The 24,463-nt window shown below is 44.7% G+C and overlaps 1 protein-coding gene across 2 annotated transcripts in view; it reads left to right on the forward strand.

The window, feature by feature from the left end:
- Window positions 1–635: 635 nt before the first annotated feature.
- vac14 (vac14 homolog (S. cerevisiae)) overlaps window positions 636–24,463 on the forward strand; it is a 350,714-nt gene continuing 326,886 nt past the window's right edge. The window contains exons 1-2 of one of the 2 annotated variants that reach the window (XM_060838263.1): window positions 636–720; window positions 1,689–1,831. In XM_060838263.1, coding sequence (XP_060694246.1) covers window positions 1,728–1,831 — 104 coding nt within the window. In that variant the 5' untranslated portion in view covers window positions 636–720; window positions 1,689–1,727. Of the gene's footprint in view, window positions 780–1,688; window positions 1,832–24,463 lie in introns of both variants that reach the window. The other variant, XM_060838264.1, reaches the window with a different exon arrangement.

The following is a 24,463-nucleotide window of genomic DNA, read 5'->3' on the forward strand; positions in this document are numbered from 1 at the left end:
CTCCTCCCCTCAGCCCCACCCTCTCCTCCTCCCTCAGCCCCACCCTCTCCACCTCCCTCAGCCCCACCCTCTCCACTTCCCCCTCAGCCCCACCCTCTCCTCCTCCCCTCAGCCCCACCCTCTCCTCCTCCCCTCAGCCCCACCCTCTCCTCCTCCCTCAGCCCCACCCTCTCCTCCTCCCTCAGCCCCACCCTCTCCTCCTCCCTCAGCCCCACCCTCTCCTCTTCCCCTCAGCCCCACCCTCTCCTCTTCCCCTCAGCCCCACCCTCTCCTCCTCCCTCAGCCCCACCCTCTCCTCCTCCCCTCAGCCCCACCCTCTCCTCCTCCCTCAGCCCCACCCTCTCCTCCTCCCTCAGCCCCACCCTCTCCTCCTCTCCTCCTCCCCTCAGCCCCACCCTCCCTCCTCCCCTTAACCCACACCCTCCCCTGAGCTCCAGTCCCTGAATGTAAGCTCCACCCACACGGCGGCTCCGCCCCCTTCGCTAGTCCCGCCCTCCTCCCCTGCGCGCACTCCCATTGGCTCTCCCTGCAGGCCGGCCGCTTGGCCCCGCCCCTGCCGGTGGAGCCCGCCTGCTGGTCAGCTGACGGCTGGAGCTCGATTGCTCGGCTCTGACAGTTCGCTGTGTTCGGGCTCGGTTGCTCAGGTCTGTTTGAGTCACGTGATTCCTCGCTCAACATGGAGGTGTAAGGTTGACAGTGAGAGGAGGATCTGGACTGAGGGTGAGCACCGGCACCGGCACCGGCACCGACCCCGACCCGGACTTGGAGACTCTGGGCAGGTCGTTAATGCGCTAGACACCGGAGCGATGTGACCCCAGACCCAGACCCACCCTCAGGCTCTCCCTCTGCGTCTGATCCCCGTATTGTCAGACCCACCCCCACCCCCTCCCCGTCAGACCCTTCTCCCCCACCCTCACCCCCCCCCCCCCCCCCACCCCCCCCCCCACACCCTTTCCCCCCACCCCCACCCCCACACCCCTTCCCCCACCCCCACCCCCACACCCCTTCCCCCCACCCCCACCCCCACACTCCTTCCCCACCCCCCCCCTGTCTGACCCTCCCCCACCCCATCCCCACCCCCAACCCCACCCCCTCCCCCACCCCATCCCCACCCCCTCCCCCACCCCCACCCTGTCTGACCCTCCCCCACCCCCACCCCCCTCCCCCTCCCCCACCCCCACCCCCTCCCCCTCCCCCACCCCCTCCCCCACCCCCTCCCCACCCCGTCTGACCCTCCCTCCCCCCCTCCCCCAACCCCCTCCCCCCAACCCCACCCCGTCTGACCCTCTCCCCAACCCCACCCCGTCTGACCCTCCCCCCAACCTGTCTGACCCGTACCCCCCCCACTTTGTCAGACCCGACCCTTCCCTTCCCTCCCAAACACACACACGCCTCTCTCCACCACCCACCTTTGTCAGACCCTTTTATCCGACAGATTCCCTACTTCATCTTCCCCTTTACTTTGTCAATCCCCTGCTCCCCCCAATCACGCCACTTGCTCCTTCACAAGTGCCGTGTCCCTTCATTTGCTTTAATGTCTTGACACCATTTCTCTTGCATTCCATTCATGTCTGGATATCTAATCTATCCATCTTGCCCATGTCCTGAATTGTGCCTCTTTGCTGCCTTCCTTTCTACTGATGTGTGTTCTTTATATTGCACTAATATTTTTGTTTTTATCTCTTTAGCTATTAATATCAAGCGTTGGGGAGATCTCGATCAACAGGATGAACACTGAGAAGGACTTTGCTCCTCTCACCTCCAACATTGTGAGGGCTCTCAATGACAAGCTGTATGAGAAAAGGAAAGTGGCTGCCCTGGAGATTGAGAAGTAAGAGTCAAGTTAACCTTGTCTGTTTTGTCTTTGAATGGATAATGTTCTAAAAGTGTATTCAGTATTTTGATGCAGCTGTCAAGGTCAAATTCTGGTTGTCTTTTTTGTCTGTTCTTTTAATGACCCAGCTATCCAGCTTCTGGCCTTTAATTTATTGTGACATCTCAACACTTATTGATTCACTAAATCAATCTTCACCACCTTCAATGTCTTTGTCCTCACCAGAAAGACTATTGTTTTCTGTCCTCATCAGTCCTTCTGGTATGCCCCTCATTCCTATTTTTCAAGTCCTAGGGAAGTAGTGTGAGTGATTAACTAGCTCAATGTTCATTGATAGATCCGGCTGGACTGCTTGAGGTATTATTGGGTCCTTTATTCATTCTCGGAAAGAGGGCTTCGCTGCCTAGGCAACATTTATTGCCTATCCCTGATCAGAGGGCAGTTAAGAGTCGACCACGTTGTTGTGGGTCTGGTGTCACATAAACCAGACCAGGGATGGCAGTTTCCTGCCCTAAAAGACATCAGTGAACCAAATGGGCTTTTCTGACAGTCGGCAATGGGGCCATGGTTATCATTAGATTCTGAATTCCAGATATTTATTCAATTCAAATGCCTTGGTGGGATTTGAATCCAGGTCCCCAGAATGTTGTCTGGATCTCTGGATTAACAGTCCAGCGATAATATCAATAGGCCATTGCCTGCCCTATGCACTGGATTAGTGGTGCTGGAAAAGCACAGCAGTTCAGGCAGCATCCGAGGAGAGTAAAATCGACGTTTCGGGCAAAAGCCCTTCATCAGGAATACAGGCAGAGGCTTTTGCCCGAAATGTCGATTTTACTCTCCTCGAATGCTGCCTGAACTGCTGTGCTTTTCCAGCACCACTGATCCAGAAGCTGGTTTCCAGCATCTGCCCAGTCATTGTTTTTTCCCCTGCCTTATACACTCCCTCACTACAACCACCCTATACACTCCCTCACTACAACCACCCTATACACTCCGTCACTACAACCACCCTATACAAAGATGTAATTCGTAAAGGCACAGATACCACCCAGCTTCTCTCCCACTGTGTAACTGTTTTTGTAAACTACCATTGCCTGCTGTTTTATCTTTGTGTCCGACAATCTGAGGAGTCTGTACTTTCGTTCCATTGGTTAAATCAGCTATTTGGCTGCGTCCTCCCTTCCCTTAGCCCACAGGCTTAACTTCATATAAGCTTTCTTCTCATTCTAGGCTTTAGCTTCTAATTTTTTTTTTCTAGCTCCTCTCATGCTTTCTTTAAGTTCATCATGTTCTCCAGACCCTTTTCCAACTAAAATGCTGACTGCTCAACTTTGTTAACGGTCTCTTCTAATGTTAATAGTCTCTTCGGATACTGCATCCAGTCTTTCAAATCTGTTGTCATCATTTCTCTACAAAACCATAGACAATGATCGACAATGTCCTTGCAAACCACAAATTTATTCCTGTTTTGATTGGCAATTCTTGTTTGAACCACACCAAGCAAGTTTCCTTCCTTGCTCCACTTAGGAAATGGCTTCTACCAAAGTCATAATTTAAAGTCTTTTTGACTGCAACATACCATCCCTCAGTGTAACTTTGCAGTCTTTAATACAGTTGAACACACAATACTTTTCCTATGCCTCTCCACTACTGGATGGGACTGCTCTCAGCTAATACTATTTTTGTTTTGCTAACTCGAGATGGAGTATAATGCAATGCAATGACTTCCTGATGCCACACCATTAATTCTGCTTTCAGCTGATTAAGTACCAAGCCCTCGAGCCTAATCATCAGCCCTAAACTAATTTTTCTTCCACTGAGGCAATCCTTAAACCTTACCTTTTGACCAAGATTAATATTGCCTGATCCTGCTCAGTGGCTAATTGTATTACGTAAAAGTCTTGTGATGTGCTGTGGGAAGCTGCACGTTGAGAGTATTACATACGTTCAGCCAGTTAATTAGGGTTAATATGTGGTTCTTGAAGAGACTTGGATTTTGAGGGGGTGCTAAGGTGGTGTCAATGCTTTTTCTTTACTGATTCTTAGGATGTGTGTGCAGCCTTACTCTGTATGGGAAGTAACTTCCACAGCAATGAAGGAGCTGTGTTACATCTGTTGTTGTGGCTGGTGTGCAAGTTGGACTGTAATCTGAATATGTTGACATTACCATTAGGTTTTTATCTTTTGTGCATTCTTTAGATATTACACACTGCAGTAGCTCTGGACATGAGTGAAGAGAACTTTGCAGGATCGATAGGGCTGGGATTGCGGGCAATTGACAATGAGTCCATGGTCATCATTAGATTCTTAATTCCAGATATTTATTAGGTCTCCAGAATCTTGTCTGGATCTCTGGATTAACTTTTATTTATACCATTTTTCACTGATTCAATACTTAAAAGGGAGGACGACTCAGGACATTAGAGAACAAATCGCAAATAAGACCGAAATATTTGAGTTCATCTCACAGCTGGGAGGCAGGGTGTTGGGGTGGGGTCAAATCTGTCTATGACCTCCAGAGCTTGTCAGTGGTGAAATTAAACTGGAATCTTCCATCCTCTTAATGTCTGCGATGGTAAATTTTCAGAAAATGTGTTCTGCTACATCCCTATCGCAGGGTCTCCCTGCAAATTTTCATGGCACCGTTCCTCTGTTATCATTGTATTTCAGTAAGATGCTAATAAAAAGGTTGTGCCTGCTAAATTAGTTCTGGCGCCAAGTTTTCAGCTAACTGTTTGTTGCTAGTTGTAGCATTTCATGTTTTGAACTGAGAAAGCAGATCCAGACAGACCAAGATGCAGGAAAATATTCTCTCTTTTTAAAAAAAAAAGTAAGCTTTTGCCTCAGGTTTGGAGGTCATCGGCACCGTTTTGATATAGCAATGAAAGTACCCAGCCAAATTGATTGGACCTGTCTGCCACAAATATGTTAGCTGCTCTCAGGCTACTAATGGCAGGCCCCAATTGTGCAGGCGATTCTCCTAAGAGGAAGGAGCTCCATTTCAAAAGATGCAGAAATCTGGAACTCCGGTCCCTCCAAAAAGCCGCATACCTGAGGCTGCACAGGTCCTTTGGAAATTTCAAAACTGAGTTTGTTTGTGAGGGAAGGGTAGAGTGGAATGTGGGGCCAAGTCAGTAAAATGGAATGAAGGCACTTCATGCATGATCGAAATGGTGGAACAGGCTCGAAGGGCTGAATGGCTTCCTGCTTTGTTTCTTTTGAATTGTCTACTCTCTTTTAAAAGGAGGATACTCATGACTTGCACTTACTCTCACTTAGACATCAGTCATTTCTTACTTAGGTATCCCTCCTCGGAAGGAGAGGGACAACCGTTTGTTTGGTTCACTATAGTCACATGATTTGGTGCCGTGATTATAACATTAATCCCAATCTGTCGTTGAAGCAAAATATAATTTCAGGCTGAAAAGATGTAATAGGTTAACCTGCCTACCAGTGTAGGACCTATGTGCATTTTGGAGCACTCCCTCTAAATATTTGAGTCTCGGTAGGTTCAGAAACTTGAACTTCCCCTTTAATTTTCTAACTCTTAAAAGGAAGCAAAACCTCCTCAATAAAACTTCCTCAACGACATCTATTTATATCCCTGTAGTTCAGTGCTCACATAGCCCTTTAAGATTTGTCAGTGATATGAGTAACTTGTTGCATTACTTAAGAGTCATAGGGATGTACAGCATGGAAACAGACCCTTCGGTCCAACCCGTCCATGCCGACCAGATATCCCAACCCAATCTAGTCCCACCTGCCAGCACCCAGCCCATATCCCTCCAAACCCTTCCTATTCATATACCCATCCAGATACCTTTTAAATGTTGCAATTGTACCAGCCTCCACCACTTCCTTTGATAGCTAATTCCATACACGTACCACCCTCTGCGTGAAAAAGTTGCCCCTTAGGTCTCTTTTATATCTTTCCCCTCTCACCCTAAACCTATGCTCTTTAGTTCTGGACTCCCCCATCCCAGGGAAAAGACTTCGTCTGTTTATCCTATCTATGCCCCTCAGAATTTTGTAAACCTCTATAAGGTCACCCCTCAGCTTCCAACGCTCCAGGAAAAACAGCCCCAGCCTATTCAGCCTCTCCCTGTAGCTCAAACCCTCCAATCCTGGCAACATCTTTGTAAGTCTTTTCTGAACCCTTTCAAGTTTCGCAACATCTTTCCGATAGGAAGGAGACCAGAATTGCACACAATATTCCAACAGTGGCCTAACCAAGTCTTTTACAGCCACAATATGACCTCCCAACTCCTGTACTCAATACTCTGACCGATAAAAGAAAGCATACCTTTTGTTTAACTCTGACCTGAATCTAATGAAAAGGGCTCTGTGAAAGCAGAAGGAATATTAGACTCTGGGTTTTGTAACTTTTGAAAGCCTATCCGCAAAGTCTGGGTTTAATCGTCACTCTACAGTATTTCAGTGCCCTTGCATTAGGGAGCAAGCCAATCTCCAACACACTTTCTGATCCTGGCATCTGCCTGAGTTCTGCAGACTATATCGCTGAGTGAGTAACCTTGGGCTATGTTTGCTTGAAGCTGTTAAACTTGCTTGCCTAGGAGTGGATTGGCTGAAATGCAGATGGAAACTTCTCTCTAAAAATACAAATATTTCATGATAAATAATAGAGCTACGCAGTAACAATCCTAATTTTTGGCTGCTTTACTGTAAATGAGGCACTTCCGATAAAGTCCACTATGTGCACTGAGGCCAAACCAGGGGCAGGTTCACATGAAACACTCGAATAAAAACAAAATAACGTGGATGCTGAAATAAATACCAAAAATGTTACAGACACTCAGCAGGTCTGGCAGCGTCTGTGGAGAGAGAAAGACAGTGAATGTTTTCAGTCTGGTATGATTTCTTCAGAACTTCAAGATAGACTTGCATTTATTTAGATTAGATTTAGATTACTTGAACAAGATTTAGATTACTTACAGTGTGGAAACAGGCCCTTCGGCCCAACAAGTCCACACCGACCCGCCGAAGCGCAACCCACCCATACCCCTACATTTACCCCTTACCTAACACTGCGGGCAATTTAGCTTGGCCAGTTCACCTGACCCGCACATCTTTGGACTGTGGGAGGAAACCGGAGCACCCGGAGGAAACCCACGCAGACACGGGGAGAACGTGCAAACTCCACACAGACAGTTGCCTGAGGCGGGAATTGAACCCAGGTCTCTGGTGCTGTGAAGCAGCAGTGTTAACCACTGTGCCACCGTGCCGCCCTTAGATGACTTCAGGACTTTCCAAAGCACTTTACAGTTGAGGTATTCCTACAGCTGTAGCCATCTTTATGGTGTAGTATCTGCTAATACGTGAAGAAGAACTCTCTGCATAACATTTGAATTAGTGTCATGGTTTCTTTGGCTTCCACCTGAAAGGCCACACCTCCCGACGGTGCAACACTCCCGATGGTGCAGCAATGGGAGCAATCAGCTCATTTGGCCAAGTGGTCAGTTTACACTGCAGAGTGGCACCAATGGTTTCAATTGCCATACAGGCTGAGATCGCCGTGAAGGATGTGCCTTCTTAACCCCACCCCTTGCCTGAGGCCATAGGTTAAACTCCCCATCAGTCGTATCTGGCTTTCACACTCTGATAGAGTAGCCCTATTGCCCTTTATGATTATGGCAACTTTTACTACACTGACAATGGCTGCCTGGATTATGTCCTCTTGTCTTTGCTGTTGGACTTGAATCCAAACCTGTCCCATTTGGGAAGAGTTTTATCCCTTTCAGCCATGACTGACACCTAAACCAGATGAGTTACCAGTGACTACAAGTGTAAGTCAGAGACTGGGGATACTGCGGTGAGTAACTCACCTCCTGACACCCCAAAGCCTATCCACCATCTACGAGGCACGAGTCAGGAGTGTGATGGAATACTCCCCACTTGCTTGATGAATGCAGCTCCTACAACACTTAAGAAGCTTGACACCATCCAGGACAAAGCAACCCGCTTGATTGGCACCACATCCACAAACATTCAATCCCTCCATCACCGGCACTCAGTAGCAGCACTGTGTACTATCTATAGGATGCACTGCAGAGATTCACCAAAGATCCTTAGACAGCACCTTTCAAACCCATGACCACCTCTATCTAGAAGGACAAGGGCAGCAGGTACTTGGGAACAGCAGCACCTGCAAGTTCTCCTCCAATCCATTCACCACCCTGACTTGGAAATATACCTCAGTTCCTTCACAGTTGTTGGGTCAAAATCCTGGAATTCCCTCCCTACTGGCATTGTGGGTCAACCCACAGCAAGTGGACTGCAGCGATTCAAGAAGGCAGCTCACCACCACCTTCTCAAGGGCAAATAGGGATGGGCTATCAACGCTGGTCAGCCAGTGATGCCCAAGTCCCACACGTGAATAAAAAAAACTAAGTGTAAACTATATGGGTTTAGTGTATTGTGATACAGCTTATGTTTTTGTAAACGTGGTCAAAATGCTTGATCAATATCTTGTTTTACTGATAGCATTCCAACTACTGCATTTCAAAAGGACTGAACACTACTCCAAGTGCAGCCTCACCAACATCCTGTACAACTGCAACATAACTTCCCAACTTCTATACTCAATGCCCTGACTGATGAAGGCCAGTGTGCCAAAAGCTGCCTTCACTGCCCTATCTACCTGTGATTCCACTTTCGGAGAAATGTGTACCTGAACTCCAAGGTGTCTCTGTCCCATCGCACTCCTTAAGGCCCTACTATTCACGCTGAAAAGCCTACCTCGGCTTGGCTTTCCACAGTGCAAGACTATCAATATTAAACTCCATTTGTGGTTTCTTGGTCCGCTTCCCAGCTGACCAAGGTCCTGCTGCAATTTCTGATAACCTTTCTCACATTCCACGATACCACCTATTTTAGTGTAATCGGCAAACTTACAAATCATGCTTTGTACGTTCTGACCCCAATCATTGATATAGATAACAAACAGCAGTGGGCCCAGCTCTGACCCCTGAGGCGCATCACCAGTTCATGTTGGCACTGTCCCTGTCGATCCCACAGGCTTTAGTTTTGTTAACCAGTCTGTAATGTGTAAATTACTCCGCACGCTATCCACGTCAATTTCTGTAACTTCATCAAAGAATATAGTCAAGTTTGTTACACACAATTTGCCTTCAGCAACCCGTTGCTGGCTTCTGTTTATTTGTGTATATCCAGTTCAAAATTCCTCACATTCTTTTGAACCGTTCCCTATTTTCTTTCTGTGGGAAATGTTTGGAATTTATTGAGTTCAGCCAGCAGTGAAGAGGCCGACAAGCCTGGGAGCAGATTCGCTCACTGTAATAATAAAAGCAAAATGCTGCGGATATGGAGATCTGAAATAAAAGCAAAGTGCTGGGCAACGCAGCAGGTCTGGCAGTATCTGTAAAAAGCCAAATGGTTTTGACTTCTGATTCTTCAGAATTCACTGAATATAAATTCAGTCCGTATTTATTTTGATGGGAGTATCTGGCATTTGAACTGTAGTTTAGGATTTTGTTTTTAGGTCATCCTACCTGTCAATTTCTAATGACATTAAGACTGTCTTTAAAGGATTATATTGTCCTTCTATCTCTCTCTGCGCTTGTAGCTGTTTCTACAGTAGTTGATGTTCCCTATATGTTAAGGAAAGCATCTTCCTTAAAACCATAATTTGAGAAAATATTTCAGTTGGTTGATTGAATGAATGACCTGACAATGTGATGCTGAATTGCAAAAACCAAGAAAATCCCAGACCTTGTTGTAATATTATACTTTGTTTCACTACTATGGAATTGTCGTGCACATTGTGTTAAACAGGTTTCAAAATGTGCTTACGCTGATGCTAACATTGTCTCATCACAAATCACCAGTGGTCTTGTCTTCTCCTGTGATCCTGTACTGTGTCCCCTCTTGTTCAAAGTGCAGCAAGCAATGGAAGTAGTCATTTAATATTCACCTTTTTTCATAATATTGGATATCTCTACTGTATTCTCTCCCCTTCAATGAGGGTCGAAGTTTTAATGCTTTCGGTGTAATTATCAGAAGGGCTGTTTGGGAGTCGGCACTTACCTAATACTCAGATACCTTTGAACTGAGGAAGTGATGTTTCAATTGTGCCCAATTTTGGTTGACCCCCATTTTAAATAGTTGTGTTCACTTCTGTACTCTTGCTCAGGAACAAAAAATTTAATCTTAAAAGATGGAATGCACATTTGCCAGAATGTCATAGTCAACAATCTCTCACTAACAGTATGACTGCATACCTGGGAAATTCTGTGTAAGTGATCATGTGGGTCCTTGTGTGGCAGATGAGCCTGATCCCAGATCCACATCTTCAACCACACGTTTGCCAAGTGTTTCTGAGAGGTGGAATTGGTTCTTGGCCTTGAGACCTTGGTATTCCTTTCTCCGGTTCATTTTCTGTACTTGCTTTTGCTGACAGGTGGTTTTGAAGAATTATCCCTTCCTTCAGGAATTTCCTCCAAGTCAGTTCCTTCTGAATGAGGGTATCCCATGCGTTGACATCCATGTTGTGTTTCTCGAGGCTTTGAAACACAGCCTTTGTTCTCCTTTCAATTCGAGTGCCTTCCTTGAGCTGGGAAAAGAAGATTTGCTCTGATAGTCAGAAGTCACATGTCTGAAGCACGTGGCTGGCCTTGCAGAGCTGGATTCAGATAATCATGGCCTTGTTGGCCACTTCAAGGGCAGTGACATTAATATACTTGTCCTCCCAGGTGATGCAAAGAACTTGCCTCATGCAACATTATGGTATTTTTCAAGAGCCTTGAGGTAGCATCTATATGTAGTACAGGTTTCAGAGCTGTATAGAAGATTCTGATGGATGACTGCCTAAAGCACAACGATCTCCGTATCAACACAGATCTTCCTCAGGCCTGCAAAATTAATACTCGCTGATTGGATGTGATGTTGGATCTGCACATCAATGTCAGCCTTTGATGAGAGACCTCTCCAAGTAGGGGAAAGTTTCCACGTTTGGGAGGATGTCTCCGTTGATCTTAAGGGAGGGATGGACTGGAGCTTGACATGGGGCAGCTTGGTAAAGGAATTTTTTTTCCCAAGGATCATCTTGAAGTTGTGGCTGAGACGCATTCTTCGGTATGCTTCCATAAAGGCGTTCAGTCAAGTTTAAAGAATCACATCTGATAGAACTGAGAGAATGTTGCTTGCATGCTGAGGTTCCACATACATTGGTTCCTTTTATCCCCTTGGGCTTGTTTCACCATTCAGTGTGATCATGGCTGATCTGTGACACAAATCCACGCAGCTGCCTTTGAACCATATCGCTTCCTTTGCTTTATAAACATTTATCTATCTCAGATTTAAAATTAACAACTGATCTGACATGAACTGCCATTTGTGGAAGTGAGTTCTAAATCTCTACCACCCTTTGTGTGTAGAAGTGCTTCTTAACATCTCTCCTAAATGGTCTGGCCCTAACTCTCAGACTATGCCCCTAGTTCAAGATTCCTCAACCAGTGGAAATAGTTTATCTTTATCTACCCTGTCTTTTACTGATAATAACTTGAAGACTTTGGTTAAGTCGCCCCTTAACCTTCTAAATTCTGGAGAAAACAGGCCTAATTTGTATAATCTCTCCTCATAACTTAGCCTCTGAAGTCCAGGCATCCTTCTTGTAAGTTGAACTCCTTTCAAGGCCAATATACCCTTTCAAAATTGTGGTACCCAGATTTTTCATGGTGCTCCAAGTGGGATATAACTAGGTTGAGCAAGGTCAGTATCGTTTTTTCGGATTTCAAACAGTTGAAGTTGAAAAGTTTTCTGTTCGTGTATATAATCGACACACCAATCGGAAACGTGTTCTTGATGTGATGAAGGGTGGAGGTAATGATACATCCCTGCTTGACTCCTGTCCTCACCTCCGGATTCTGGCATTGAGAACCATCACCAATATCATGTCAAGGAGGATGTTGATCAATTTCTCTGGGCAGCCAGCCTGTAGCAGAGTCTTCCATAGTACTTCCTGGCTGACTGAGTCACTGCCTTGGTCAGATCATGTAGAGTGTTTGGTGGAGTTCCTGGCATTTCTCTTGGAGTTAGGCAGAAGTGGGTACTACAGATGCAGGAGATTAGAATCAAGCTTAGAGTGGTGCTGGAAAAGCACAGCCGGTCAGGCAGCATCCGAGGAGCAGGAAAATCAACGTTTCGGGCAAAAGCCCTTCGTCAGGAATGGCTTTTGCCCAAAACATCGATTTTCCTGCTCCTTGGATGCTGCCTGACCTGCTGTGCTTTTCCAGCACCACTCTAATCTTGAATCTCATTTCACTTGGAGTTGTCCAGCAGTGAAAATCATGCCCATAGTTCCATGGTTTGGTTGGACACCACACTGCTTTCAGGAAGGATTTTCTCAGACTGGAAGAAGGTACCAAGTAAGGATTTAGTGGCGATCTTCCTGGCAACAGAGAGTACAGAGATTCCTCAGTGGTTCCCACAGTCTTTGTCTTCTCTCTTAGAAACTACAGCAATGGCAACATCGTCATCCAAGATGTTCAGGAATAGTTGTATGACAGGTAAGCTATGCTCCAAAGTTTAAGATCGCTGCTGGAATCCTGTCTATTCCTGCAGCTTTTCCATTCTTCATGTGTCTAAGGGCGTTCAACTTCTGCCACATTAGGTGGGAGACCAAGATGATCTTTGATAGAGCGTTAGGGATTTCCTTGTTGACTATAGTATTGCAGATTGAGCTCTTTTGAAGTGTTCTCTCCAATGGATGTTTTCTCTGACTCTCAAAAGAGTTCCATTCTTATTCCAAACCGATTTGAGGCCAAGGGTGTCAAATTCATATATTTATTGGTGACACTGAAGAAGCCCTGCATGTTGTGCTTGTTAGCAGAGCGTTGGAGCTCCTTTAGCTTTCTTAGTCCTCCATTGGTTCTTGATTTCTCGAGTTCTTTGTTGTAACTCTGCCGTTGCTCTTTGTTTTGCTGCTGCTTTTCTGCCAGGCACAGAGAGCTGTTGTCAATGTGGTCTTGGATGGTGTAGTCAATCTCGTCAAACAGTCTTGGTGTTTCCTGGTTTTGTAGCCAATGGTTTCCTCACAGCAGGAATGATGACTGTCTTCAGCTCTCTTCAGATTTCCTCCACTCCATTAAAATGGAGATTTTGGTGACGACACTGTTGGAAGTTCATTAGTCTGCTTGGCTCTTAAAGCTGCTCAGTGTTTCCTGAACTGATGCAGTGAAACTATATCCTCAGGTGGGAGAATCCGGATCAACCAGTCCCACTCTTGAATTTGTAGCTGGGCTGTTCTGTAGTGAAATAAGAAAGCATATTGTGACAAATAATCGTGAAAATCTACACTTCCTTCCCAGAACGGCTGGAGGTGCTGAGGGAGAAATGCAGTTTCCAAGACTGAGATTGGCAGATTTTTGTTGGCTGTGGAATCAGTTTGGGAAATTAAGATGAGCTTCAGAGTGTCCGTGATCTAATTGAAAGAGCATTGGCTTGAGAGGCTGAATGACCTCTCTCAGTAATCTGATTTTTCTTTTGTTTAACATCCTTTCCCCACCTCAAGTGACTGAATGGATGTTGGGTTTAATTAACTGTGCCTGCTCAGGCTGTCTTACAGTTTCTTAAAGTGCCCATGTCTTCCTGTCTTTGAGTTCTAGCCACATGCATTGAAACTCAAGAGCTTGGAAAGGAGATTGTGACCTAATCATAGAATCCCTATAGTGTGGAAGCAGGCCATTCAGCCCATCGTTGCACACTGACCCTCAGAGCATCCCCCCTGCCCCCCAACCCTGTCATCCTGCATTTCCCATGGCTAGCCCAGCTAGCCTGCACATCCCTGGACACGGTGGGACAGTTTGGCAAGGAAATCCACCTAACCTGTACATCTTTGGACTGTGGGAGGAAACCGGAGGGAACCCAAGCAGACACTGGGAGAATGCGGAAACTCCACACAGTCGCCTGAGGGTGGAATTGAAATCTCATCCATGGTGCTGCAAGATAGCTGTGCTAACCACTGAACCACCATGCCATTCAAAGAGTGTTGCAAGCATTAATAGAACATGTGTGTGTTAATCAGCACAAACATTCCGTGCAATAATCCCAGCACTTTGACATCACCTATTATCTTGAATTCTGGATTAGACTTGCTTCTGCTTCTGCCTTTCATTTCCACGTTTCTTATTTTCACTCTTCTGTGTTTAGTTGCGTTGGCTCTTCATCTCCTGTCCCTGGTGAATGTCATGTTAACAAAAGTGCTGCTGCCTTTTGCTTTGAGGTTTGTTTGTTTAATAGCAGTGAGTGCTACTGGCCTTCAGACATGTTAGCAGGCAGAAGGAGTTCAGTTATTGCAAGGGACGCAATAGGCCATTTAAACCTGCTCGACTCATTCAGTTTGGTCATTTATCTTCATATCCCTTCGTGTTTTTGTTAGTTAAAAGTATTATCAGTCTCAATGTTTAAAGTTCCAACTGTCCTCCAGCTTTGTGGGGGAAGAGAATTCCTGATTTCAAGCACCTTTAGTGTGGGGAAACCATGCTAACTGATTGCATTGCTGAAGTATACAACACTATGCACCTTTGTTCTTGATTTGCTGCATTAGAGGAGGTACTTTCTCTGATTATATCCCATTCACTCTTCCTTTTTAAGCGAGTTCAATCAACTCGCCCTTGTGTTGTTGAATCTCCGTTCTGAGCTAACACGCCACTTGCCTTGCTTTGTCCTTTCGATTTCATTGTCTCCGAATGCTGCCAGATTTCACCAGCATCTACCTATTGTGTCAGTGAGTCACTTGATCTGGCAGGTGTTGTTCCTACCATCTGCACTCTCCTCTGTACTCTCACCAATACCACAACTTCGGCTGGCCATATGCTTCATTTGTTTTAGCTCCCTTATCAAATTTCAAAGGAATGAACGTTTACCGAGGAGCCCCTATGTAACTCAGTGCCGAGCCGTAGTGATCCGGAACGTCGCGGCCTTTGAATTATCATAGCTGGGACCTCGGTGACTCGAGCAGGCAGAGGAGGAAATGCACGATGTCTCCCGTCCTTGTCACAATCTCTGTGCAGCTAACCTCATTTGCACACCACAAACCTGGTGTTTGCAGACCTACATTGGCCTTTGGTCAGGCATTGCTATGAATTTAAAATTTAGTCTTCTGTTCACTTACCTGCATGGACAACCCCTTCCTATCTCCGTTATTTTCCACCTCCGATCTCTGCAATTCCAGCCTCTTACACACCTTCTGTTTTGTTAGCTTCATTGTAATTGGTCATGCCTTCATAGCTGACCAGGTCTTTGGTTCTGGAATTTCTCGCTACGTTTGTCCATTGCTTTTGCTCCTTCTTTAAGACCATCCTTAAAATCCAAATCTTTGGCCAAATTGCTTCCTAATTGTTCTAATATCTCTTTGGCTCAGTGTTAAATTTTGTCAAATGCCATTCTTGTGAACTGCCTTGAGGTGGTTGATAATGCTAAAGGTACTACATAAATTGTGGCTATCCCAATTAGTGCCAAAGTAGTGCCGAGCCTGGCTGGCAATACTCCCATTGTTGAACAGCCTGCTGTGTTCATTGGGCACATATATGAGCATCAGTAGCTTAGGTCCAGGTGACAACTGATGAGGGAAAAGAACAAAGTACAACCCTTAACAAGAGGAAATCAGTCCTGCCTTACGTAGGGTTCAGCATGATTGCTATTAGTCTTACCGTGGGAGCAGCACAGTGGTTGGTACTGCTGCCTTACAGCATCTCATACCCAGGTTCAATTCCACTCTTGTGTCTGTGTGTGCTGAGTTTGCATGTTCTTCCCATGTCTGCTTGGTATTCCTCTGGGTGCTCCAGATGCCCCCCTCAGTCCAACGATGTGCAGGTTAGATTGATTTAGCTATGCTAAATTATCCCGTAGCGTGCAGACATGTTGATGAACTACAGTAAATGTGGGGTAACAGGGATAAGAGTGGGATGCTGTTTGGCGGGTCAATGCAGACTCAATGGCTGAATGACTGACTTCTAAGCACTGTAGCGATTCTATGATTGAGTTGGAATGTTTTGGTTTAAAATCCCAACATTGACATTTGAGTTTGTAATTTAGGTGATGGTCCCAGTGTAGTACTGAGGGAATGCTGCCTTTTGAAACGAAGAACTGTTAGCCAGGCTGCTGCATAAAGAGAGGCAGGGGTACCCGTCGGCAATATAGTCTGGAAATGAGATGCCAGACAGGAGGCGGGAGAGACACAGGTACTCATCACTGATGGGCTAGGAATAGGAAGGTTCAGTGTAAAAAAACACTGCTGACACATAGGGGAAAGCAGCTTGTGAACTGAGAATGACCCAGAGTCCAGGTACTGCTTGGTATTAAGTATATATCGCAAAAAAAAAGTAAGAAAGCTGAGGAAATGCAGAACCCTTATTTGGATGAGGAGCAATGAGGTAATGCTACCTAAGTCTCTGGTCCAAAGCCAATAAAATGAAGACATGGAATAAGCAGATGAACCTGAGCCAACAGGAAAAAGACACTGCAACTCGAGAGGAAAAAGGATAAAAGACGACCCACGGGGCATGCAGGCAGCACAAGCTCTGGAGACTAACTAATGCAGAAGCAGACCCTACGTCCAGGACATGGTGACATTGAGAGAGAGAACAGCATCCGGTGTGTCTCAGCCCTTGTCAGCAGCAGCTAAACGGTTATCCAGATCAGGTATTACCTTTTTATATTCTGGGACTACTCAGGGAGGACTACACGGGGAGGATTACTCAGAGGACTTGAATGGTGTATAAATAGTTTTTAGTTCAGTTTGTGGGAAAATATATAAGCTCTAATTTGTTGTGGAACATATAAGGAATATGTGCATTTTTTGGTACATTAATAAAGTAACTTGTGAAGTTACAAGAATGGACTCTTCTCTCTACACGCTTCCAGCTGCAGCCGGCAATTGCCGGACTAAAAGAACAGCTGGCCATTGGCAGACTCAAACAAGCATCAACAGAAGGAATCTGTTTAAATAGTTATAAGAGATCCCGTGACACAGGAAAGAAGTGAAGAGGAGATTTTTGGATGTGCAGCCTAGTATTCCGTCCTTAACCAACTGGGCCAGGACAGATTGTATGGTTTCTGTGTTGTCTCGTATGCAAACTGGCTCCAACATTACTTGTTTTGCTGGCTTGCATTTGAAAGTGTTCTGTCTATAAGTTGCTTTGGAACATCTCGAGATGAGAGATGGTACAGAAATACAGGTTCCTTCATTCGTCAGGGAATATAAAACCTGAATAGTACACAGATCCTTAATACTAGGATTTGCATCTGAAGCGAAGGATACAGCAAATCTAAAGAGCTGGAGATCATGAGTGTGTAGAATGAGCTGCCAGAGGATGTAGTGGAGGCTGGTACAATCGCAACATTTTAAGAGGCATTTGGATGGATATATGAATAGGAAGGGTTTGGAGGATATGGGCCGGGTGCTGGCAGGTGGGACTAGATTGGGTTGGGATATCTGGTCGGCATGGACGGATTGGACCGAAGGGTCTGTTTCCATGCCGTACGTCTCTATGACTCTAAGAGGATGCAGCTGGAAGATGCTGGGAGTACGTTGGGTTAGCATTTGAAAAAGATAACTCCGTTCATATGAAATAGAAAGTAGGATTTAGCGGGGTTTTGTCTGTTGGTGAGGGCTGTTGGGGGGGGCGGGGGGGGCTTGTTTAAAAAGAGAGCTTTCCTTTGGAGCATAAACACTGCTCTTAGGCTGAATGACCTAATCTTATGCTGTAAATTTTAGCATGTTGATTAAGTGTGAATTTCCAACATTTAGGTTTTATAATTATCATTCCTGACAGCATGTTATCCAGTTTTGCAGACTAATCCACACTCCTACATTGTTGGAATTCCCAAAATCAGCCTTCTGGGAATAGGTTGAAAAAGTGCTGGAATGGATTAGTTTCCATGTTGGAGGAAAGGGTACACAAGAGTGGAGCAGGTGGTGGTACTGGGGACTTAAACCTTTATTCCCCTCCCTTCACCACTCTGCGCAGTGCAGAGCCAGCCAACGTGGCTGTTAATTTCAACTTTGCTGAACTTGACGTTCATATGCATGAACTAATTTGACTGCCTTATAGAATGTTGGTGTGAGGAATCCCAATGCTAGGTGTAGTCTTGATGGCTGGAGCAGATCCTCCTTGATAGAGGTTTTTCTTACTTTTTTTTTGTCCTCCCATCTCCTAACTTGCTAAACTCTGTGTCAACCATGGTTTCTGAAAAGCTTTATCAGGAATGAAGTGCTTTCTCCTTAGAATAAGCAGTTTAACAAGCGATGTTGAAAATCATGAAGCATTTCAATGGAATATGTCAGTGACTGTCAGAAGAAATAGAATCAGGTATTGGGAAATCTCAACATAACGAGCAGCTAGTTCACACGTGTGGTGAGGATTTGGGGTGTTCCACCGAAAGCAGTGGTGGATTGAGACACAATAATGGCCTTCTCAAGGCAGTTGAATAAACACTTGAAGGAGGAACATGTAAAATTATGTGGAAGAACTGCAAGTGGCTCAAAGATTCTTCTTTGAGCCAAATATCCTCCGCCTGCAAAGATTCTGTTAACAAATGTAGAATGGATCTGATCATTTTGCAGTCCGGTCCTCTAAGCGCACACCGTTCTCAAGCATGCAGACTTGGAAACCTGGCTTGGTAAAGGAGTGACTGACTTTTGCTTACTACAAAGGTCAGAAGGCAGTGCCCTGCCTTGTCTCAGCCGAGCCAGTCATCGCTGTACACCTGCCATGGTTTTGAGCTTCGTCCCAATTGTTTGGAATGGCCACATGACACGCATGCCTGAGTTTGTGTAGTCTGGAGTTCATAGTCAGGAGCTTCGGCTTAGGAAGGTCATCCTTCTGTCGAATTTCCTGTTCTGTAATCAGGAATGGCTTGCAGTTTTGAGTTGTCTGAATTTGTCTCCACGTGATTTCATTGAGTAACCTCTTGGCACCTCCTTTTCTAATACTTGTTGGCTGGGCTGTGTGTGGTGACAGCTGGTACAACTCATGTGTGATTGCTTCATGGGGCAAACAGGGTCAGGTAAACATAAGGGCCTGGGGACATGTTCGTTCTCACAATGCAATGGAAACCAGCACTCCAAATAAAGTTCTCCTGGCTAGGATGAAGTATTGTAGCTTGCACAACTGTTACTCAGTGGAGAAAAATTCTATGGGGATTATTTCACAGTGTACAGTGACGAAAAAGTGAAATATCCTGGGCGAATTATATGCTCGTTTCCTGTGTTGAATTGGTTGGAAATGAATCATTGAATCCCTGCAGTGTGGAAACAGGCCCTTCGACCCAACAAATCCACACCAACCCTCCAAAGAGTAACCCACCCAAATCCATTCCCCTACCCTATTACTCTGCATTCACCCCTGACTAATACACCTAACCTACACATCCCTGAACACCATGGGCAATTTAGCACAGCTAATTGATCTAACAGCTTTGGATTGTGAGAGGAAACCCACGCAGACATGGGGAGAATGTGCAAACTCCACACACAGTCGCCCAAGTGCTGCCCTAAATGGTAAAGCGCTTTGACACTGTCTCCACTGAACCAGAAACTTCATGTTTTACAAGACGTTGCTGTCTGTCTTGAGAGACCTCCATAGGACCAGAGATTCATGAGTCACATGTCAAATAGGGTTGTTCAGGGAAGTAAAGAAATTGATGAAAATATCTTTGCAGTAAACTTTCGTTTGACTAGCAATTCGTACTCACTCCCAGTATCACACTTAAATGATTTAATGTTGAAACAAGCCTGCAGGGGGATTGGTGGTGTGTTTGATTGTGGAAGGGTGGTATCACAGACGAGCTTGAAACTGCCCACGTTGGTCACACTCTCCAGTCTTTCGACCAATAGTAATCAGGAGTGGGAAACCCTATTGAGTTTTCACTTAGTCTCCTGCATGCGCTCTTTGCTCATAGCTGTGCAAATCTTTCTCTTTTCACATGTATGTAGGTTGTATTGTATTTGGTCTCATTTTGCATTGAATTAGACTTGGTCCTCATTTGGTGGTGTCTGCAGTTATTCAGCTCTTTTGTTTAAAAAATAATTATGTATCTGCAGCACCCTTCACAACCCCAGGAATTACACAAGAAAACTTGCCAGCACAGGATAAAAAAATCTGAAATTTGTTTGTTTTTGCTGTAATGTATGGCTAAGAAGTTTTGGTAGATTCACTGCCGCCAATCCTCACTGGTGTTAATCTTAATTACTGACACCAAGTGGGGAAGGATTCCCATACACAGTCATCAATGGAAGTTGGGTTGAATCTTGATTAAAAATTATGGAGTACTTAATAACTGATTTCTTTGTCGCTGGGATACCCGGTGGTATCTTTTAAGACATCAGTCTCAATGTAAGAGTAAGTATGCATTATTGTTAGCTCCATAAACAACAACCACTGAAGCAGTAAGCTGGTCCCCAAAAACCATCTTTTATATCCTGATGGACGGAACATGTATCATGGCATCAGGTAGCCCTTTCAGGTGCTAACTGACTTACACAACAAAGTACAGTTTCTGTAATGTAGGAAACAAGACAGCTCCTACAAATACCAATGAGATAGAGTCCTAGAGATGCACAGCATGGAAACAGACCCCGGTCCAACTCGTCCATGCCAACCAGATATCCCAACCCGACCTAGTCCCACCAGCCAGCACCTGGCCCATATCCCTCTATATTCCATCCCATTCATATACCCATCCAGATGCCTTTTAAATGTTGCAATTGTACCAGCCTTCGCCACTTCCTCTGGCAGCTCATTCCATACACGTACCACCCTCTATGAAAAAGTTGCCCCTTAGGTCTCTTTTATATCTTTTCCCTCTCACCCTAAACCTATGCCCTCAAGTTCTGGACCCCTCCACCCCAGGGAAAAGACTTACTCTATTTACCCTATCCATACCCCTCATAAGTTTGTAAACCTCTATCAGGTCACCCCTCAGCCTCTGACACTCCAGGAAAAACAGATAATGTCAGCTAATCTATTTTAGCCTTGTTCGTTGGGGGAGAAATGTTTGCCATGGCAGAATCTGAAGACAGTCGTATTCTCTTCTTACATTGGATTAAAAAAAAAAGATAACATACATTTATCCCCCGCCCCACGCATAATGCAAAGACCTTATCACTGCCAAAGTCTTCCCTTCATTATGTACAATAGGGATATCCTTGAAGCCTTAATGCCATGCAGTATGCATCATCCATTCCCATGATACACTATTAGTGCCTTAGCCCAAATCTTTCAGACCCTCATCCCCCGCCCCGTTCTCAGTTAGTATGCTTCAGTCCCAAGTACTTAACCTCAGTCTCACGTGTCCTATGTGACCCTAAGCATCTTGCTCACCACCTTACCTTTGGGCTCGGAACATCACAAAGATTTTTGGCATACAATTCAGTTAAAAAGCTTCAAATGTTGTAAAGTTTGTGAATATTGCCAATTTTATTCCATTTATCTTTAGTGTGTTTTCTGTTCGTGACCTCCTACACTGACACTGTTCTCACTTGAATTTTACTAAATCCTAATGATTTAGTGGTAACTATCTAGCAATGCTGTTATACTGTCTCCTATTATCAAATTCAATAGCAGCATGAGCCAAATCTCTAAATGATTCTAAAAATACTAATTAAATTATAGTTGACTTAATTGAAGCAATTAGCAGCTAAGATGTGCTGGGGAAAGTTTGCACATTGTTTCAGGACTTGGACTTTGCACTGGTAGATATCCTTGGTCCGTTTGCTGACAGAAAGCTGTTCACGATTCAATCATAGCTAATATATTTCTCAACGCCATTCTCCTGCCTTCTCCCTGTAACCCCTTGATTGCCTTGCTAATCAAGACCCTACCTATCTCTGTCTTCAATACGCTCAATAACTTGTCCTCTGCAGCTATGAGTTCCATGGAATCACTGCTGGATTAAAGAAATTTTGCCTCATCTCAATTCTAAAGGTCGTTCCTTCACTCTGACTTGGTAGAAAATGTGTTTTGACCAATATTTATTCATACTTCAACATATGAAAACGGATTCAGTAATTCTTCATCTTATTGTTGTATGTTGGAGCACGATATGTGCCAGTTGACTGCTGGGTTTCCTATATGATACCAGTGGCAACACAACATGGAGAATATGAAAGCAGAATGTTGTCTCTGGAGGGATTGTGAAATGGTTGGTCAAGCAATTTTATAGATGCATCTGTGATAACTAGTTTGAACTTGAAAATATCAAGTAGCTTCTCTGGTATTAGTTTTCTCACTACCAGTGCAGGCCCAGTGTGGCAGATATTCCCTATCCGACTTAACCAGCTCAGTCTGCAGTGACAGTACTGAGCCACTCCTGGTGGTGATCATTCTTGTGCTTGTTCCAAGAATACTAGTTCATCAGCTGAAGCAGGGTATTGTGGATAATCAGATTTCCCAGCCTATGTTTGACCTGAGGCTTTGAGCATTCATGGGGTTTGAAGTTAATGTTGCATGCTGAAGTGGCTCTTCCATGGCTGTGATGCCATTCCTGGTGGGTCTGTCCTGCTGGTGGACAGAGCACACCAATGGCTTAGTCATGGAGGAGTCTGGGATATTGCCTGAGTATGGCTGTGTCAGGACATTGCTCGAGTACTCTGAGCAACAGCTCTTGCAGTGGGTAGATAGATTATACAGGATGTGAATCAAATTGGAGTTCAGAGTTTGGAGATTTTATTAAAATGTATAGTTTGCACTTTGCTAGAAGTAATTGCTCAGGCTAGGGATATTCACAAATTTTTCCTGATCTTTTAAGATCTCTGGTATTTGGAAAAAAGGAGGGGTCAATACCTAATGAGATGCACAGTTTTAGAGAACGCTTGGGCAATTTGTGTGAAATGAATTGGGCCGTCCCTAGCTGGTATAGCTTTAGGAAGAATTGATGTCTTTGAACAATGTAAATCTCTGGTTAACTGTTCACATGTAGCTCATTTCTCTGGCGTTCTTAATTTGTGAAGGTGTCACAATATCGTGTTTAATCTCCTTTCTCAGATTCATGTTACCCCTTGTTCCTAATTTTTGGCTGTCCATTCAGCAGTTTAGATCCTACTATTGAAGTTCCCTCATGAAATGTTTCTACTCGTTTATCTATTACCGATTCCCTCCTCCCACTCACTCTTCTCTCTCCTTCCTCTCCCTCTGCTCTCCTCCTAATATTATGTATATAACAGTGCAGTATCCCGGTCTTATAAATAGAGGCATAAGGTATGGCAGCAAGGAGATAATGTACACTAATTCGATCCCAGCTGGAGTATTGCAGTCAGTTCTGTGCACCACACTTTAGGAAAGCAGTGGATAGAGTGCAGACAAGATTCACAAGAAAAATTCCAAGGATGAGCAATTTCAGTTATGAAGATTGATTGGAGAAACTGGAATAGTTCTCCTTGGAGAAAAATAGCTGGGCTAGATCTAATGGAAGTATTCAAGATCGTGACAGGTTCAAACAGAGTAAATAGGGAATGCATGTTCTGATTCCAGAATCAATCAAGAACAGGCTACACATTTAAAGTAATTCAGAAAAAAAAAGTGGTGCAAGATAAAATTGTTTTTAATCCGTCATTAGGGTCTGGAATGTGGTAGAGGTAGGTGCAGTCAGTGTAGTAAAAAGGAAACTAAATGGCCCTTTCGAAAGGAACATTGTGTAAGGTTACAGGGAGGGCAGATGAATGACAATAGATGTAAATGAAATTGCCAGTCCTCGGACAGTCTGCCAGATGTTGCTCTCTGAAGTCGAGGGGGGAGAGAATTTGAGATTGAGTGAGTGGCACTGGGAGTCTTTTGAATTCGGGAAATTGTCTGAATTCACCCTGTTATTGACTAAGCTGCATTGTCTTCCTGGTGATGGTCATCTTCAATCCAAAGTGTCATCAGTGCTAAGAAGTTTTTAAAAAGAGACTAGATAATTTGACTTATTCTTAAAATTATGTTTATCCTGTCTATATTCTTTCTCCTCCCACAGTATCTTTGTCAAACCACTTGCCTTTTGTCTAATGTGTGTGCATTTGGGGATATTGAAGCCAACGTCTTTAGCATCCTTTGAAAGCTTACCATTAATTCCACACCCAGGTTAGACATTACCTGTCTGCATCTTGTCATGTTAAATAACTGAGTGCATCTTGTGACTACATGCTGCCATCAATGTGGCCTACTTTCAATTTGCAAAATTATCCATTCTTACCTCAGCTTACCTGCTTCTGGAAGCCACATAGAACATAGAACATTACAGCACAGTACAGGGCCTTTGGCCCTTGATGTTGCACTGATTTGTGGAACCAATCTGAAGCCTATCTATCCTATAGTATTCCATTTTCACCCATACGTTTATCCAATAACCATTTAAATGCTTTAAAGTTGGCGAGTCTACTACTGTTGCAGGCACTGCGTTCCATGCCCCTACTGCTTTGTAAAGACAATTACCTCTGACATCCGTCCTATACCTATCACCTCTCAATTAAAAGCTCTGTCCCCTCGTGCTAGCCATCGCCATCCGAGAAAAAGACACTCACGTTCCCACCCTATCTAACCCTCTGATTATCTTATCTGTCTCAACCAAGTCCCCCCTCGACCTCCTCTCTAACGAAAACAGTCTCAAGTC

Source organism: Hemiscyllium ocellatum, chromosome 17, assembly GCF_020745735.1.
Source record: "Hemiscyllium ocellatum isolate sHemOce1 chromosome 17, sHemOce1.pat.X.cur, whole genome shotgun sequence".
Lineage (NCBI taxonomy): Eukaryota > Metazoa > Chordata > Chondrichthyes > Orectolobiformes > Hemiscylliidae > Hemiscyllium > Hemiscyllium ocellatum.